This window comes from Electrophorus electricus, chromosome 3, assembly GCF_041902795.1.
Source record: "Electrophorus electricus isolate QZ-2024a chromosome 3, ASM4190279v1, whole genome shotgun sequence".
NCBI classification, from domain to species: domain Eukaryota; kingdom Metazoa; phylum Chordata; class Actinopteri; order Gymnotiformes; family Gymnotidae; genus Electrophorus; species Electrophorus electricus.
In genome coordinates, this window is record NC_137499.1 from 5,152,462 (window position 1) to 5,172,500 (window position 20,039).

Consider the following 20,039-nt stretch of genomic DNA (forward strand, 5'->3'; position numbering starts at 1 on the left):
AATCAAATAGGTTTAAAGGGTAGGAAAAATCCAGAGTGATTGATTAATTGGGAAAAACATTTCATTACATACTACATTATTCATCACGTAATCAAGAACAATACAAAGGTTCAAATCTTAGGCTATTTTGACAACCTTTTTAATTATCCAAATAGATTGTTTTCAGACTGTTGCCTGCTGGTAACCAAGTCAGAAGTCCAGAAGTAGAAACATTTGGCATGACTCAGCTAATCATACAGCTTACATGAAACTCACCAGTTTTAACTGATTCATGCATGTACCTTGCTGGTGCTTAGGGAACACCATTACCTGAGGTTTGCATTTGCTGTCAAGTGTTATGGAGTACCTGTCTACAGCCAAGAGTTATTTGACATACATCCCTTACAGGTCATTCGTGTTTGTAATAGGACATCACCTACATCCCACTTTATAGCTAAACTAATATTGGTATGCAGTGTGTAACACAGAGAAAACACAGTAATTATCCCTTTGACCAGTTAGGTTTTCCTAGTTATGTTTTCCTCTTAGAAAAAATCTGCTAGAGAAGAAAAGGGGTTATTAAAATACCAACTCTTTATAAATAAACAATTGTTATGAAAAAGATAATTGCTGTTTTTAAGTCCTAACTACAGTCAGACACAAGTCACAGGTTAAAACCAACGTTTCAACTGATTTTCTCTCCCAATAGCCAGATAGATGGCTACCTGTAACTATTTTGGGACATTATTCAACTTCCAGTCGCTGACTTACTTACTTTCGTCATTTGCGGGCCATTGGCAAAGACTGGTGAGGGGCAGCAGCAGACCACAAAACAAGGTCAAAAGATTCCGTGCTGTCCAAGACTTCATTCCTGTAAACACTTGGTAAAAAGTAAGGAAAAAATGGTTTTGACACTTTAGAAGTTAACCCGCCAGCTAGGGTTGGTTCGTTCTTCAGTCTTTTTTTGAAATACAAAAATTTCTGTAAATTCTTTAGCTTTTATTATCCGAGTGGCTCAGCTTGGCGTCTTCTTGGCAAAACTTGGGTTTCAGCTAAGAATGGACATACAAGCTAGCTAAGAGATAGTAATGCTAGCCGATAGCTGGCTGTCCTATTGCCTTCTCGTGTGTGTAGGAATTTCTTCGGAATCCGCTGTAGAAGGGCTCTCAATCCAGTTAGCCAAGCTAGCTAACCAATTTGGTTCGCTTTTTCTTCAGCATGGGACGTATAACCGTTAGGGATGTTCGGATGTGTTTACTATTGCTGAGCGACCCTAGACGACGTATGTCCGAAAACCCCAAAACTCGACGCATCGATTTGAAACCCCGCATCTTCAGACTCCATTTCTTTCACAACCTGAGGACGCGCAGTCTGGTCGACAGTGGTTTTTTTTTTTTTTTTAAGATAGCTGAACTGGCTAGCCACCCAAGCCAATGAAATAAACCCCGTTGCGAGCTAGCCTGGCAAGCTAACGGGAACCAGCGAGCTAGGAAGCTAGCTTCGGGAGACGTGGATGCGAAAGGGGTGCTAGATCTTCATAGGCGGCAGGGTGATTAGTTTTCACTAGAGGAGTGGAAAGGCGAATCGTCCTAAATTTAAGAGCTACTCAGATGAGGAAAGACGCAAAAAATATCCGTCGGTCTTAAAATGGTTTCGTCAACTGCAGCCCCCTTTCTCCCTCCCACCCTCTCTGGTATCTACTCTTACTCCGTCTGCTAGGATATTTTGAATTGGTGCGTTAGCAAGCACGCTAGCTACTCTATTTTTCATACAGAAACGGGTATGGTATGCTGCATTCGTACTGAAATAAGTATTTATTGACAGATATATACGTATATCCTTTTCGCTATTATCACCATCATCTCCGATAAGCGCGTAGTAGGTAACTCTATGTCCCGTATCTCCACCTCGGCTCCGATGAATTGTCGCTGTAAACAAGGTTCGATTTCTCTTTCACAGATACACACACACACACGTTAGTAGGTTACGTTGGACAAAGGCGCTAGGAAAAACCGGAATGGATTACAAAAGGGATTTGGCCTAGTCCTGTTTTTTCTGGTCAGTTTTCCAGTCATGAAAAAATAAATAGGCTCCCCTCTGGGAACAAAAAAATATTTTTCTTGGAAAGGAAAATGACAAAAAATATTCTGACGTTATCTTAGTATTATTCGATTATGATTTTTCACGTGAAGGAGCCCAGCAGACACCACTGCATTTTTGTAGCTAGTATAGAATCCATAAAGCATTCCAGTAGTTTGGCATTTGAAAAACGCCGACAAAACACAATATACAGTTAAGGAAAGGTATACGTGGATCAGTCACGGTTGGACTCTGGCAAGGTTGATTGTAGGAGAAAGCTGCAAGACCGAGGAATTAGCGTAGGCTAATCCTGATCTATTACAGGTCTAGGCAAGGAGTACTTCAATTCTGTCTAAATATTAAGACCTAGAGAAATTATACAAAAGAAGTCTCTAGAAGCTCACACTGTATAGTGCCCAATAAAAGCAAAGTAGTGTAAAACCTTATGCAAACAAGTTCCAAAGTGATAACTAGAGAAAACGTGTATTGATGGCCGTGAGTGCATGTCTTTAGATAGTTATTTGCATAACACAGTTGAGTCACAGAACCATGAGTGCATAGGAGAGTGCACAGGACAGTCACTATTCACCAGCAAACCTAACCAGTAGTTCACTCTTTGGGAGTTATAGAAACAGACGCATTAGATAATGAATAACCATTTACAAATGATCACATTTCACCTTCATGGATAGAGTAACAAATGCAATAAGAGTACTTTTGATACTTTAAATATAGTAAATATTTTGTGGGGGTATTATTTACTTTCATAACTTGTTGGTAACCATTCTTCTTAATTCTATTTTAAATAAATACATTTTAGAAAAATTTTGAAACAAAAAAGATACAGCAATGAACAATTTTCAACTGTTGTACATATTTCAGTATACAGGAAGATTTCCTCCAGAGAGGAGTAGAGTGAAATCTGCTTGAATGTTGGTGGTCCTCTCTGTTATGAAACAAGAAAGGCCTTTTTGCTGGAGTATAATCTGTGACACTTTTGATTATCTCAGTAATGACAGTTTCTTTATCAGCCTATAGAGGAGAGTACAAAATAATTGTTATAATGCTTCAGATTACCTCAATTTTGGCACACACGTTTAAGCTTCTGTGGCATTCCTACAATTACCAGGAGAAATCAGAACAAAAGGGAGAGAAAACACATTTTTCTCTCTCTCTCTCTCTCTCTCTCTCTCTCTCTCTCTCTCTCTCTCTCTCTTTCTCCAACACACATTAAACAATGGACTGAACATCCGAGGCCACCCAAGACCACACGTACAGTGAACATTCAAAAAGCACAAACTGTACCACCACCATCCCTTCCCCCTGATGTTTTGCCTGTCCACTTACATTTGCTAAGTCCTCATAAAAAGCCCTCATAGAGACAGTGGGCAGGCCCACCTACTTCAAGTGTCCCTTTTTGGATTCATTCTTCCCCCCTGCACTCAATTGGAAATCAGTGTGTTTATCACCAGCAGTTCACACATGCTAATGAGTGGCTGTTTGTTTTCTCAAGAGGAATGGAATGTGGGATGAGATGTCTTGGAGGGGTGGGCATTAAAAGTGATCTGCAAACATGACATGTATAAGACACATCTTGGGGGTTGTGAAAACTTTGATGATGGCAAGTGTAAGTAAATAAGAAGTAATTCTTGTTTTGGTTGGGCTGACTCAGTCACCTATATTTGTAATAAGGGAACTTGACCAAGAGCTGTTAAAATCTTTCATTTCAGTTAATACATGCGTCATTGCTTACATTTATTTTAAAGGGACAGTGTACTGCAAAAATATTCTACACAAATGATAGACCTCTATAAAGATTATCAAGGAAAGAAATGAGTATACCCTGTACACACACAGCTGTTGGCTGCATGTAATATGTAATAAAGTTTTCAAAGTAGGTCAAAGTAACAAGCAGAAACCTTATACAATTCACTGTTTAGACTGTTTCAGATTTCTTATTTTATATTTATATATAATGTGCATGTTGAACAAAGTGCAAAATAAAAAAGAATACATTTTCAGGATGTTTGCAACCACTGCATAATAAATAATTAATTTTCAGCAAGCAGAAGCCTTGAATATACATAACTGCACATGTGTTTATTAGCTGTAAATATATGGCTGCTTAAAAGCTACTTAAAACATACAAAAGTAAATTACTTTTTGTAGTCACCTATACACTGCCAGAAGGGGGCAATGGTATACTTGCGGTGAAGGATACAGGGTAAGCGTGGCATGAAATTCCAGAATTGTGAGAAGGCAGAAAGGATTAAGAAACATGGGGACATTCTATATATTAGCAAGGCTCTTACAGATATGCACTACATACACATTTTGGAAGCCCCCTGACTACTTAATAGGGAGAGCACATTCACCAACTCTGTCTCTGCAAGCCTCAATATGTATATATTTGTCTCTTCTATTACAAGTCACAGATTGTACTGGCAAAGGAAGATGGCAATACACCCCATCCCACCCATGCAATGCTGTCTGATTCTTTAGAAGACAAAGGCTGACTTTACATTCATAAAACAGTCTGGAAATGAAGGCTGCTGTAGTATCAGAGGACTGCATATTTTAGCAAATCTCTGTTGTTGCAATCTCTGTCACTGGGTTGAGTAATGCATAATTAACTCTTGTGGCCTTAGGCATGTTTACATTTCTAATAAATTTACCTTCTATCCTGTTTTCTCAAATTAGGCTTGATATCTGAGCTAACCCACCTCTTGTCAAATTACCATTGTAAATATACTCACCTGCTGATTAATGAGAAACATGTTGTAAGTATTTTCTTATAGTTTCTGACCTCAGGATCTTGTCAAATTACCATTGTAAATACACTTAAGTGCCAATTTATAAGAAACATGATGTAGGTATTCGGTTATAGTTTCTAACCTCAGAATCTTTGTTGGTAGGATATTACTGGACAAAAGGGTGATTTCAACCCAACAGTGACAATGACACACAAAATCCTGAGAAATGATGGTCTGACAGAAAGAAGTTCATAAGTAACCTTTGGTTAATGACAAAAGTATAATTAATTTCAGTGCTCCCGCAGTATTGATACTGTGCAGTAGTATTTGCAATAACCCCCCCCCCCCCAAAATGCTATACACAAAAGTAGTTCAGTATATTCAAATATTTACAAAGCTTATCAACCAGTCATTAAATCAATCCAGAGCAAGTCCAAATCAATAATTCAAAATCTGGGCCAGAGCCATAATATTATTCAATAATGCACATTAAATTTTCACATATACAATTCAAAACTTTCTCCCAGTCTTAGGCAGCAAGCTTACTGTAGTTCCTAGACTGGAAGTTGGATGCATTCTTGGATTTGTGCTGAGAAGTATACTTTTAAATAACCTTTAAACAAGGCTACTGTTTTCCTTCTTAACACAAGAAGGGAAGGTGGCAGCTGTGTCTGTATTACATATTTATCATGATCATATAAATCTTTTCTCTCATTTAGTGAAATAAAAACACATATAGCTTATTTCCTTCCTCATCTCCAGCTGATGGAAGGGGCGTGAGCACTTCCTCAGCAGCTCGAGATAAAGACTCCACAATCTTGTTTGAAGTTCTTATCCTGCACCTCACAGTGTATCTAAAGGGCTCAAGAGACAAGTACCATTGGATAATATTTGTATTGAAGTCGCTCATGTTGTCCAACCATATGAGAGCACTGTGATCAGTCTCATGCTTGAAGTGTCTTCCTAAAGGATTGCTCATTTACTTCTTTCTGTACTGATGAGTACAGAACATGCTGCTTATAAAAGCCATTGGTCTTGGTTTACTTTTGATCTCCTGCAGTAACACAGCACCTGGTCTTCCATATGCTGAATGAATAAATGTCCACTAAGCCCATTAAAGAATACATAGCCCAGATATCAGTCTGATTCTGAATAACGGTGCACTTCAGCCGTGAGACTGGCTGTCCAGGTCCGGTATAGCATGTCCAGGAAATCTGACAGGTGTTCCTGCCAGGTTTTACTAAAGCTCACCACACTATTCACTTATGCTGCAGCATTTTTATACATCTACACATTACCAGTCAGTCTTTCAGCATCATAGAATAATAAAATCTAATAAAATATTTTGTGAATAATGAAATGCTCACCTTGGCACACATCTGTCCACCTGTTATCCTTATATATATATATATATATATATATATATATATATATATATATATATATATATATATATATATATATATATATTTATTTTTTAATTTTAATTTTTTTTCATATATTTTTTATATATTCTTTCGTCTTAGTTGGATGTGTGATCTGTTGCAACAGGTCTTTCCCAAGGCAGCACTGCTAAACCATCATAACATACAAAAATATGAACAAATACAAATAGAACACTGTAAAACTATAAGAAACTTTACACTCTCTGCTCTGGTCACTACCAAACACTACATGTGTTTTAGGGAGTAGATTTAATATGACAGGTAGAATCTGTTCAATAACTAGTCAGTATAGCAGCTGTGCTGCCAGAGCTACCTTTAGAAAAAAAGTTTTGATAATTACTGTTAAATACACCCCTACCAAGGTATGACTCATTCCACTCTAGAGACCAGACTTTCCCTGACCAACATCTGAGTGTTACCAGTTACATTGCATTGGCCACTGACTAGCACTGAGACTGAAGGGCTTGATTCCCCCTGTTCAAGCTTCTTTCTGGGATCTAGTATCAGGACTGAACATAACAGCTGGTCTTATTTTTCTTTTCTGGCAGTAGGGCTTGGCATGACCTAACTCTTCACAACAATCACACCTTATACCTTACCTACTGGTCCTTTTTACAGGCCTATCACCCTGAGGTAATCTGAGAGGTACAGCAGGTGGGGAACCTCCGCTCTTAAAATAGGATTTATTGTAGGCATGAGCAAAACACCCATCATCCCTTGCAGATTCAGGGCTCACTTGCTGGTCACGGCAGTAGTCACAGGGTTCTGGTGGAAATAAAGGCTCATCTGCTGTCTCCTCTGCCATCTGGAGATTCCTGTTATTGATTCACACTTGCATCTGGTGAAAACATTACCTCAATCATCACATCATAGATTTCCTTGATCGTTTTATGGTTGGGTCTGACCCCACAAAGTACAACTCTAGCAGTTCCTCCTCAGGCTGCACAGCTAATTATTATTATTATTTACATAGCACCTTTCTCAGACTCAAGGACACTTTACAGACAGATATCAGCTTTCTACAAACACTGGCACACCAATGAGAAGCAGCAGCCAATTTGTGCATTGTGTAATCTAAATCAGATACAACAGCCCCTGGGGGACTGCATCAGGTACAGGGAAGGGCAGGAACACTGGACATACATGCACACACACACACACGACAATTTAGAATATCAACCTAACTTCCATGATTTTGGACTGTGGGCGGAAACAAGAGACCCCGGAGAAAACCCACACAGACACAGGGAGAACATGGAAACTCTACCCAGATAGGGACTCGAACCCAAGACCCTAGCAATGAGATGGAAACATGCTGCCCATCATGCTTCCCTAATGAATAAAACATCTGGCAGAACATATCTAGTGGGATATTGAAAGGTGACCTTAATGTTTTCTGCATGCTCACTGTCCATAGTTATTATGTTAACATAGTCATAGCCCTGTATGTGCACTTGGCTTTTCCTGTTAACTGGGAAAACCAACCAAACCAACCCAGTTCTCTTTTTGCCTACAGCATATCCTTTCAGTGCATTCAGATGTGGCCAGGACAACTTCAGGGTCGTCCAGTGGTGTGAGCAGATGCAGATTCAGCTCCTTGAAGCCAGATTGTTATGACTGCTGATCCTCCTTTTCTGCTGATTGGGTGATTGTCCCTCTGATAGTCTTCTCCGCGTGCTGGTCCTGGTTGTTCAGTTGCTGCTGAAAGTTGTGAAAATGGTTCCTCTATCTCAGTTCCTGTCTGACGGCCTCTTTCTCTTTTCTATTATGTCTGCCAGCCTGGTCCTCTGTGAACTTGGGGAGAGTCACGTCAACTCTTCCAGTGAGGGGTTTCCCTTTACAGCTGCACCTATCTCTCGCTTTACTCCATTGTGGCTGGACTCCTTCCCTGAGCTGTCTGCTATGGCTTGGCTGCTCAGAATCAATACCCACTATACAATACACAGATCAGCTTACAACTGTCTCTGGCACAACTTGTATGTTGTCCAAAGCCACTTCCAACCACTTGCGTGATTACCTGGGCCACTTCTGAAACCATTTCTAATGGCTCAGCAGAACAAGTTTAGTAAGTAAACTGGTTAGTGACAAAGATAAAGTTTACTAAATCTGGTGCTCCCAAAGTGTAAATAATGTACAGTAGTTTAAAAAATAATCCTTTAAGCTCCCCCCCCCAATGTATTTATAAAAGTAGTTATATTTACATATAACATATATAACATATACCATACATCACTCAAAGCTACTAGTCTTAGGAGGCAAGCTTGAACTCCTATACCGGCAGTGAGGTGCCTTTCTGTATTCGCGCGGGAACTGTGCCTTTAAATGGCCTTTTAAAACAAGTCTCCTGTTTAAAACCAGAAGGCAATGTGGTAGTTGTGTCTGGATTACAGGTAATCATATTCATATTCTCGTTCATTTAGTTAGATAAAGAAATAAATACATATATAAATATAACACCACATTTAATGCATATAGACGTTTTTAATTCAGAAACATACACTTTATCTTAATCGATTTATGTTTCTCACGCAAACTTGCGTGTCCGTTGACGGACAAAACCATGTGTACCTAATAATCATTTAACTGCTAATATTCGTAACTGTAAAACGCCAGTAATTTTCACAAGAGTTCGAGATGACATATCGTGGCAGAGGGTAGCATAGCTTTGCCCTTTAAACAATCCATGCCACTACTGCAGAACGGGTAACGTTTGAGAGCACACCAATACCTGGGAAATGCACTAGCGTTATTGTAGTATTGTAGTTTATTGTAGTTTTGATGATGTAGTCGGAAACTAACTAGTGATGAACTGTGTGTCAATCGATGAGCTACAGTGTATAATTGTTCAGTCAATAAAATGCACCTGTAAAATGTAAGCTGTACCCGTGTAATGGGCAGTGAGTGTAGGTGGGCTGCATGATGGGCATTTCTAATAACCTATCTAGTTGGTGTAATCTGTTCAGTTTGTAGCATGGTTGAATAAAGATGATGGGAAAGACCTTTGCTGATTGTACAATTTTTGCTGGCCTGGAATATGGGAGGAACCCCCCCTTTAAAAAGTTAAATACTTTAGAATTGCCACCAGGTGGCAGTGAATGTATTTCTGATTCAAACCCAGAGATCATGAGTGAAGCCTTCGCTGTCTCAGGAACAGCTCCCTTTTCGGGGTCGGGGGTTGTTTCATATGTGGTTAGAGTACAGATTCTCAGAGACTACATCATCTGCAAGATTATAGGTGTTTTATTTCCCCCCTATTATGGACAATGGACATGTGGTCAGTTTTATGGGCATGTGGATGGTAGAGATCCGGGGCGTGCCTGTCTGAATCCGAACTACGGAGGATGCATGCGCCGAACCACATACTCCACAGTGTAGGGGCGCGTAGTGGTCAGATCGCCCCCTACTGTTTGCGTTCAAAACGGAGGTTAACAGTTTTCCACGGATCATGATGTGGTTTAAAGATTATAGATTTATATAAGTAAAATATTGATAAAAGTCATCTTGGGTGATATACAATGTAGCAAAATTAACCAAAGGTGGATGGCAGTCTTACAAGCAGGATGTTTTTAGTTTTTTCTCTCTCTTTTTTTTTTTTTTATACTGGGTGGATGGCATCCACTCGCATCCCATCTCATTGAGCCTCATTCCCTCGCTCTCTTGAAGTCCACTCCTTTGTTTTGTTCATGTTCAATGTGATGAGGCTGGGATGTCTCATTCTTGAAAGAAGGATGTTTCAAATGACACACACCAGTCACTTCCTTCTAGCAAATTTGTACAACGTGGCTAGCAGGACTTCCTGCAATGAATTCCACAAAATCTCAACTGATTCCAGTTTCTATAGTCCTTTATCATTTTGTATGTCCGTTTTCAATCTTACTATGTATACAAGTCCGAGATGATGGACAGCTGATCTAGCCACATCTTCATAAGAGCTGTTAATACTTTTAAGTTGAAAAACACTGAATCTTGTGTAAGATCTCTGAGGGTAGTCTACTGATGAGGCCATCACAGCCAGGGAGGACATTTGGAGCGTTATACAGATATTCTGTGTAGACCTTACAACTGTCTGGCCTTCCTGCACTGCTTTATGGCTCCCAGGGAGCAAACATACTGTTGTACTTATAAATATGTAATTCGCTCTGGGTAAGAGTGTGTGCCAGCTGCGTAAAATGTAAGTGTGTTTGCATGGCTAAGCACTTAGTTTGAAGCCAAAGGTATGAAGCAATATATCATGGTAATCAGCTTTGTTGTGGCACTGATTCATTCCTTTCTAATCATTAGAAAGTAATACATTAACCCAAAGTATATAGACTGACTTGTAGTGCATTGTGAAATGTCATCCCCCACCCTATTCTTTTAATTCTTTTAAAAATCTTTAAGGAATTTTTAAACTGATTCACAATGAAGTTGACTATAGAATGACTGCTTAAAGTACAGCCAGCTCTACTTGTAAGAGCACAGTTTGATTTAATGTGGCAATTTATTTTATTTGTTAAAATTATTTAAAATATTACATACTGACATAACCCACTCAACTTTAGGGTTGTTACGGCTATGTGGTTAGTGACAACATATAAATTGGTGATTGCCTAACCATCACCTTTTTCAAAATACCAATAAAAATAGATCACAGTCTAGTTTCTTATTCAGTCACTTTTATTGCCCACACCAGTGCTCATCATCCCTTTTGTGTCTTATCAACTTTACAAAAATGTTACACCCTCTACCTCGAGTGCGACTGCATAACTGCACTCCCAGATAACCATCTTGAACGTTCCCACCACATCTATTGCCAGCATTTTCCATGACTCAGCTGGAACTGGCATGGGTTGGTGAGAAGCAGGAAAATGTCTAATGCTATTCTCTGATGACTAAGTTGACAGGAAGAGCCTTGGGCAATAACCCCTGTGCCAATCCATCGCCATCAGAACAAATCATGCAGCTGTTGTTTGGTGCACAGAGTTCTTTTGTGACCTTCATGGGCCGGAGCTACCAGGGTTAAGCTCTGGCCCATGAGGTGTGCTACTCTGAACACACTAATCCTTAAGACAGTTTGTGTCTTTCCTGACAAAATGGTAGCAGTGGCTTTTGGAAGATTCAAGGAACAGCAGCGCTGGCTCCGGCCAACCATGCGATTTGAGTCAGGGGTGGCAAACTCACGAGATAGTGCAGCGGTCAGAGCCATAGATGGCAGGGCTGTGAATTCAAGGTCAGTATCTGGGTTGTTCTTGCCAGAAGCAGAATGCGGAGGAAGGTGGGATAAAGGTTGTCAGATCTCAGCTATCCAGCTGCAGCAGATTGATTTTATGTGCTCTGTGGATCAATCGATGACACTATTGCCGCTCCTCTCAGGAGCGAGAGTAACTCATGCATTTGCAGCTATAGTTAGCTGTCCATGATGGTGGCTTTACTGGGCTCTCTGAGATCAACACACATGTGCTTGCCATCTGTTTTCCTCTGACTGACAACAATTGGAGAATCCTTGGCCGAGGCATCAGTCCTTTCATTGGTGCCCTCTCTCAGCAGGTGCTCCAGCAGTTCACACTCACAGCGGTAAGCAGCACAGGTTTTGATAGGCAGGAATGTCTGTGTTGGAGAAGTTTAACTTTGTGGATGAAACCTTTTGCACAATCCAGAATGCCTGATTATGGAGATGGAGTGGAGAGGCACTTAACTAAAGTGAGTCCCTGTTGGGGAAAATGTTCCTATTTTCCTTAAACCTGTCCCTCTAGTCCCACCATCTGCCTCGCCTGTGTCTGGCTGATCTTCCTTCAGGGTCCTGTGGCATGTTTCTCAGATCGAGTGACACCGAGAGTCAGAGACGCTGAGAAGCGCGCACACTTTATTCAGTGATGCATGAGAATATATAGATGACAAAGCAAGGCAGATGAGTAAGCAGAAATATGTAAATGACACGGCAGGTGAAATATGTTCGGACATGATGTTCAGACACATGATATGTGGTGTCTAGAATGAGACAGTAACTCCAGACCATTTGACATAGCCTTGCACCTATCTAAAAGTAAACAGAATGAGGGAGAGAGGGAGAGAGAGAGAGAACTATACAGCAAAAGGAGACAAAAAAACTTTAGAGAAAAGGCTTGCTTTATAGAGAATTTCTAACCATCCGTGAGGCTCAAGAGAGCTAGTATGAGGCAGGACGCATGGACCATCTGTGTGAACACACATGAAGTCCATGCCTAGCAGTGCAAAGCCTGATTCAACAATGAAGAACTTGGTTGAGTAGAGGACATAATCACTGAAGACAGTGGCCGGTAAGCCACACATCACAGGAATCATAGCATGGGAGTAGTTGTAGGTGGCTGTAGGGTGTGGAAGTTGGAAGAATAGACAGACTTTGAAAGGACTGGTCTATCATCATCATCACCTCTGTGCTTGCAACAGCAGCATGTGTTTGAATGGTTATATGGACAGAGAACTTTGTTCTGTTCTGCTGGGTCAAGCATGTGAAGAATGGTGCATTCACACAGCTCGAGTTCCCACACCAAGTGCATATGTATACAGCAGCAAACTCAGAATTTTCTGAGAGTTTTCTGACATCTTGCACTTGGGGCATATAGTGTGGCAGTTCAAGACATTTTCTCTACCTACATTGCAACAGAAGCAAGCATTCAGCATCAATCTGGGTTGCAACTGTAATCACTTTAGACATCAACACTGGTATCAATCTCTCACGTACGTGGTTAGATGCTTGATTATATATATCAATACATTCTATATTTCCAAAGAATAAAACAGGAAATATGCTCACAGCTTGTTCTCTGTACATGACACTGTTAACAAGATTCACCCTGCAGGACCCTCTCTGTGTACCTTTGTGGCTGCCTCTAAGTTGTGTGCTTACTGTGTAGCATGAACAGCTGTTTTTGCCGTTATACGGTCCCTGAAAGTTGAGGTGGACTAGGGTTTGACATTTCTGGGACTTCCACATGTTTGCCCAGCTGTGTTTCGCTCCAGTGAAGGAAAGAGAACCAGGATAGAAAGTGAGTATGCGCCCCGCGCTGCTTTGGAGGGTGACACTAAACTGGTAACAACTGGTATTCCGATATAAGAAACCTAAAGAAAAAGGCAAAAGAAAATCTGACATGAGCATTTTCTGTTTCAGATTAGAGTTCTTAGAAACTGCTGGTTATATCAAGTTCATGGTTTCCCAAGATTTACTAACCTTAGTTGCCTACAGTGTGACTGTCACCCCGTTACATAGCTTGCACACTTGCAGCAGCAGTGAAGCATTGCCCGATGGCTCAGTTGCCAAGATGTGTTTTGCAGTTCTCCCTTTTTGAAAAGGGAGATTCTCTCCAACGCAGTTCAGTCGTTGGGGCAATACGGCTTGTGATTGGTCTTTCTTTTCTTGGCACAAATTCCTGGGTGTGTTTGCCTGGAAAACCCCTGACTGGTTAAACCGGAAGCAATAACATGCTTTTCACTCAGCTATTATTAAGCTACAGCGCAATGCTCGTGCAGTAATCTTCATGTACACACATTTGCATGCAGGCCTGCAGCTTTCTCTGTAGCAATTTGGGTCTCTATTCATAATTGGAGTCATTATGTAGTTTGTTTGCACCATGCCCTGAGGATGAATCTGAGAAATAAACATCAGTGTTTTAGGACATATTGCACAAAGCTTTTCTTTCTGTGTTTTTATTCAGTATTGTTACAAAATCTCACAATGACTTTCACGGAAATGTCAGCATATTTGTGGGGCAGTGTAACTGTTTGTAAGAAATGCACAACATGACTGAGCAAATGAAGGGAAAGGAATCACAACCTAATATTTCATGTTCTATGGTATCTTTTGATTGGCATTTTGTGAGCCTCATTCTAATTCAAAGTTGATGAAATCAAACAATTTGTGCCAGTTTACTCCATATAAATTGTGTGTTTAGACTGTATGCTTTGTTCCTCTCTTCTTTTGTCGTCCCACTTCGGTGTTACTGAAGTTTGGTATTTTTACTGAAGCAGCATATATTTACCTGCTTGTATCATATTGTCATGCTCTAATCCAAAACATAATCTCTCAAACTGTTCAGTAGAGCCTAACTTCTCAAACATAGTGCTAAGAATACTTTACTTTAAGAGCCATAATTGAAACTTGAGCTTTAGGTATTGAGACAAACTCAGTCTTTTGACCAGAAATGCTCTAGTGAGCTTATAGGCTGAATTTGACTTGAATTTGAATTTGACCTGTTTGGCTAACTGCTGTAGTTATAAAATGTTTTTTAGATAAACAACACCCTTGTTTCAGTGTTTTAGGTTTTATTGGGCACCCTCTGCAAATGTGTTCGTCCTCTTTAAGAGGAAGGTCACTGCTTTGGAAATGTTGTAGGTCATTTTTTGGCTTTGAGAGATGTTTTTGTATGAGATGCGTAGGGTGTGATCTTTGCAATTTGATGTGTTTGCTTAAGTGCAAGGCAAATTGAGGTTACCAAAGAAACCTCAAATTAGGGTTCTGACACCTAGTGTGTTCAACAACAAACTGATCTTTCAACATGTGACTTTGTTTTTGGGTTTTGTGCTGGCTGCTGTGCTGACTTCAGCCTGCGCCCAAACGTAAAGGCCTAAAGCGTCTATATCAGTGAGCACATTCCTGCAGCTCCCCAACTCCCACAGAAACCTCCATTTAAATTACAGCGAAGTTTCAAAGGAAAGGATGGGGGGAAAATAACTGTGCGTGTGTACGACCTGAATAAGTGGTCACCTCCCACTTCTTCCAGATGGGAGCTTGAGGGGCAATGAGTATACGTGTGTTTTTCACCAGCTACATCAGCTCTCCTCTACGCTTCTGTTTTGTGAACACTTTCTACATGGCCGACTGGTATGTACTACTCTACTGTTCCCTTTTTAGCCATTTTTGTGAATTTAATCTTCTTGCTCTTTGATGGCAACTAAAGGGTATTTAATACTTTCAAGATACTTTTAAAGATTTTTGGAAATACCTTCATCTTTCTAGCTTTCCGTAGCAAACTGATTCAGCATATGGTGGGTGGATGGGATATAGTCCAAATGCTTTTGCAAATATTTTGGATTCAGGACTGTACCTGTGTGTTCACTGTGAATACCTGCTGAATGACCTTGATGCATTTGTTTATTTACATTCGGCCATCTGGCACAATTTCCATGTACACCAAATTAGTGACACAGGTTTTCAGAGATGAAAGAAGGATGAGTTTTATTCAGATTGCCTAAAAGGGCGCTTAAGGCTTTTGTTAGATTGCAGCATATTTGAAGTAGAAAACATTTTGTCAGAACATCCAAATTTCTTTTAAAATTGACCATAGATGAATGTAATCTTTCTAAGCCCTTTGGTTTTGGTCAGAGTTGTTCTGTTCATTGTACGTCTCCTGCAGTGTAATGAAGGGTATTGTAGCACAATTAGTTTGGTGTGATACTTAATATTTTAATGCCCTTTATGCCAGCAAAGGTTTTGTTTTGTTTTGTTTTTCTTCAGGTCAAAGCATCCAGGTCAAATATTTGGCCAAATCCCCCATCTGGAAACTTCTATGATAAGCAGTGTAGCCATATGGTTTTGTAATTTTGTTACTTAAGTATTGTTTTAGAATCAAAACTTTGAGATAAAAATTTGCAGAGAAGCATTGCTGATACTGATCAACAGCTCCTCAAGGGCTCATCATTTCTTGTTAAACTCAGGAGTAGATTTGTACTGCAGTATGTCAATAAATGTCATAGTTGCGTATTGGATATATCATATTAATGATGAGTCTGGTGCAATACACCAGAAGCTTATTTACCTCTGATCTATGCAAGGTGAATGACACATTGTGGTCTGTATATATAGGGCTATAACATCAGGAAGGTTGTAATTTTCTTAAACCGCTGGATGCCATGTTTGCAAGTGGCCGAGAGGAATATGTGAGACTCAGCAAAATATAACGGGGCTTTCAATGCGAGTGCTACTACAGACTATGCATGCTTTCACTTCATTGATTTTGGCTTGAGCTATGCCAAATGGCAAAACTGTAGACAGGAAAGGGAATTCAGAATGTGGGCTGAAGTTCTGCTTGGATTAGGAGCCCACTAAGAATGGAGTGTAGGAGAAAACAGGGAGAAGATGGGGGAGGTGGCCAGCAGTGACCACGTATCCCAGACAGCGGCAGAGGCGAAGAGGGAATCTAGTGTAGAAGCTAGGAGGAAGGAAACTCTTCCAAAAGTGTAATATCAGTATTCATGTGTTTATCACGCTTTTTTTTTTTTTTTAATAGAACCTTTTGAAACATTGAAAAGACGAATGAAATTTTACATAACTTGCTGTTACTTTAAAAATGCATGCATCTTCTGATTCATGTTGACAGGTAATTTGTGAAGCACAGTTTACTGTTGGCTTGGAGTTACAACAGCTTTGACAACTGTATTTCCAAATGAAGCATATGGTGTGCCTTGCAAATGTGGAAATACATGTCTCCAACTTCCTATTTCACTGATATTGTACATTTTCTTAAAGTAAGATTAATAAATACAGCTTTTGTAAACAATTGTTTATTCAACAATGTTGTGTATAACACGATATATACCGTGAATATTTTCCCTCAGACTTGGAGCACAGATGACTGCGGAAAACTATTTCGCTTTGTCTCCAGCTGTGTCACGTTAGAGTCTCCCTCGTAGTGTAAAGAGAACACTGACCTGAACACTCTCACGCATGCCTGTCATGGGAAGAGGTTACTACATCAGCAAGCAACTGGCGATGGCTATGGCCCTGCTGGCCGTACTGGCAACCTCCACCATCCTTGCCCTTTCAGTAGCTTACTCTAAAGAAAAGTCCAAGGGGCAGTCGACTGACACCTCCACATCATCAGCACTGCCTGCCCCGCCACCGCCAAGTGACCCTTGGGACAAATACCGACTGCCTGATGCTTTATCCCCGCAGTATTACAACATGACTCTGTGGCCACGGCTCATGATGGATGCCCAAGGAGTTTATCGCTTCACTGGCAGCTCCGGCGTGGCTTTCATCTGCATGAAGGAGACCGATCTGATCCTGATTCACTCCCGCAAGCTGAACTTGACTCTCTTCAATGGCCACCATGCAAAGCTGTCAGGGATGCATGGCGTGGTGGCTCCAGCCATAAAGAAGAGTTGGTTCCAAGTGGAAACCCAGTACTTGGTTGTGCAGCTGAAGGGGATGCTGAAGCCAGGAAAATCCTACTGGCTTTATGTGGAGTTCCAAGGAGAACTGGCCGATGACCTAGAGGGTTTCTACAGGAGTGAGTACGAGGAGGATGGTGTAAAGAAGTAAGGAGTTTATGGGCAACTATCTAACTAAAAATTTATATTTTAATATTTACAATTTGTATTACAATCTCCATAATATTTATTCTTATTTTTACATATATTTACATATTTTACTAATGGAAACCTTAATTGCATCATAGACCCAGCAGTTTGGTATGGTGGGCACAAGCAAAGATCTCATTATATGTCTAAAGGGTGTAATTGTAAAATCCAAGTTGTATAGCATTGCCTGGTGTCTCCACACACTTGGTGGAGAAAACAAAGATTTTGAGGACAGGCAAATGACCCGACTAGCTGGTATGTTGCAGAGCAACAGGAATAAATGCCCTGGTGCTTCATAACATCACCACTTCTGGAGCTCCAACCTTAGAGTATCAGTAGGGCTTGTATGCCAGTCAAAGGGCACCCCTCAGTCCTACCATGGTATTGACTGTGCCCTGATTGAGATAAAACCCAGAATAAGCTTGATTTTGAATGTTCACAGTTGAGTTGCCTTTTTTTCACCACCAGACTTATTGCCATCACACAAATGCAGCCCACTTATGCCAGAAAAGCTTTTCCATGTTTTGATGAGCCAGCCATGAAGGCCATATTTCACATCGCCCTCATTCACGAGCCTGGAACTGTTGCACTCTCAAACAGTAGAGAGATGGGTGAGAACCACAAGACTAACATCAACTGCAAACTCCATAGCAGGCAATCATTTGGTTAGTGAGAAATCCTGAGGTTTCACATGTGTTTTTCAGGTACAAAAAATCTAACAATTAATGGAACTAAGGTTATTAAGACGAGGTTTCATCCCACAAAGAATATGTCTACGTATCTAGTTGCATTTGTTGTCAGTGACTTCACATACATCAGTAAACCAAATGACAAGAAAATCATGGTAAAAAAACCATTTTTTTTCTATAATGAATGAATGAAAGAATAACGTCATTCAGTCATCACCTACTGTCAGTAGTTCTAGCCCAATGTGCTTAAAATCTTTCTGTACTTTTTTTGTAAGGTTCGCGTATGGGCACGGAAAAAAGCGATTGATGAAGGGCAAGGTGGCTATGCCCTCAGCATCACACAGCCAATACTAGAGTTCTTTGAGAAATATTACAGCACTAAGTATCCACTTAATAAGTCAGGTATGACACAACCTTCATACATGGTACAACTGGTTTTTGCAGTTTTCCAGTGATCTGCATAGTCCTCTGAAGTGAACTTTTAATCTATAGATCAGATTGCACTTCCTGATTTTAATGCTGGTGCAATGGAGAACTGGGGTCTCATCACATACAGAGAGACAGCCCTACTGTATGATCCAAAAACCTCTGCCAATGGCAACCAACAGGGAGTTTTAATTGTGGTTTCTCATGAGCTTGCCCATATGGTATGTTACATTTTTTCCTTTTTTTTTTTTTTTTGCTTGACATAATGATAACAGGATGGTTTATTGCTTGCAGTGGTTTGGAAACCTTGTGACTCTGAAATGGTGGAATGACCTGTGGCTGAACGAAGGGTTTGCATCATATGTTGAGTACCTTGGTGCAGACTATGCAGAGCCAACGTGGCACATTGTAAGAACATCTTAAAGGAGATATTCGTATGATCTATTTTCTACGTAGTTGTAACAAAACAAAATTGCGTTTCAAATCTGCTTTTCACTGTTGGTGAGGTTTTCTTCTAAAAAACACAGAACTCTCTTGTCTTCACAGAAAGACCAGATCGTACTGTATGATATTTACCAAGCATTTGCTGTGGACAGCCTGGTCTCCTCCCATCCACTATCCTGCAAAGAGGAGGAGGTCAACAAGCCGGAGGAAATTAGCCAAATGTTCAACACCATATCATACAGCAAGGTCCAGTAGTTTATTGTGACTGTCTGTTCTGTTATTGGGACCTTATTTCATGTTAATCTAATGCTTAATGTTTAATTGTGAAGATCAGTGAAAAAAGTAATTTAACCTCTATATCAAATGCTAAATCTAACGGATCCTGAAGATTTCTTTTATCCTTAATCAACAAGAGTGGCATGTAGGGTTTCATTTTTTGGGGTTGCATGTATGCCATTGAAAAAAGTAGCAGAAGAATTACCCAGAGTGCAATAACTTGATCAAAAGTCAAGGTCACTGCAGTTTAGTCAGAGATGGATGGTCTGGCCCAGCACCTCACATATACTTGTTATTACAGGGGGCTGCAGTTCTCAGGATGCTTTCTGAATTCCTCACAGAACCAGTCTTTGCCAAGGGACTTGGTGTAAGCCTTCCTATTGTACATTCAATGAGTACATGGAGTTCATGGGATTTTAATTTATGATCAAGAAAAATAAAACTTCTTTTCCACATGCTTCTTTTTGCAGACGTATCTGAAACATTTTGCTTTTGGGAACTCTGAGTATTCAGATCTTTGGGATCATCTTCAGAATGTAAGTATCTGTGTTGGGCCAGTGTGTCATTGTATGCCAAATACTGTTCGCGGAAAGATGTAATTGTTTTGGTCAGCCTTGCTGTACTTTTAGGAGGGT

General features: G+C 40.3%; 2 protein-coding genes across 2 annotated transcripts in view; one reads left to right on the forward strand and one right to left on the reverse strand.

The window, feature by feature from the left end:
• Positions 1-1,924, reverse strand: part of igf1rb (insulin-like growth factor 1b receptor) — a 71,176-nt gene extending 69,252 nt beyond the window's left edge. Inside the window, exon 1 of the mRNA XM_027024666.3 lies at positions 755-1,924. Within this exon, the coding sequence (XP_026880467.2) occupies positions 755-848 (94 nt within the window). The 5' untranslated portion in view covers positions 849-1,924. The remainder of the gene's footprint in view (positions 1-754) is intronic.
• A 13,045-nt stretch (positions 1,925-14,969) lies between these two features.
• Positions 14,970-20,039, forward strand: part of anpepa (alanyl (membrane) aminopeptidase a) — a 26,621-nt gene continuing 21,551 nt past the window's right edge. The window contains exons 1-10 of the mRNA XM_035533288.2: positions 14,970-15,092; positions 16,826-17,527; positions 18,038-18,180; positions 18,274-18,413; positions 18,534-18,660; positions 18,751-18,905; positions 18,979-19,092; positions 19,231-19,374; positions 19,706-19,771; positions 19,875-19,940. Coding sequence (XP_035389181.1) covers positions 16,935-17,527; positions 18,038-18,180; positions 18,274-18,413; positions 18,534-18,660; positions 18,751-18,905; positions 18,979-19,092; positions 19,231-19,374; positions 19,706-19,771; positions 19,875-19,940 — 1,548 coding nt within the window. The 5' untranslated portion in view covers positions 14,970-15,092; positions 16,826-16,934. The remainder of the gene's footprint in view (positions 15,093-16,825; positions 17,528-18,037; positions 18,181-18,273; positions 18,414-18,533; positions 18,661-18,750; positions 18,906-18,978; positions 19,093-19,230; positions 19,375-19,705; positions 19,772-19,874; positions 19,941-20,039) is intronic.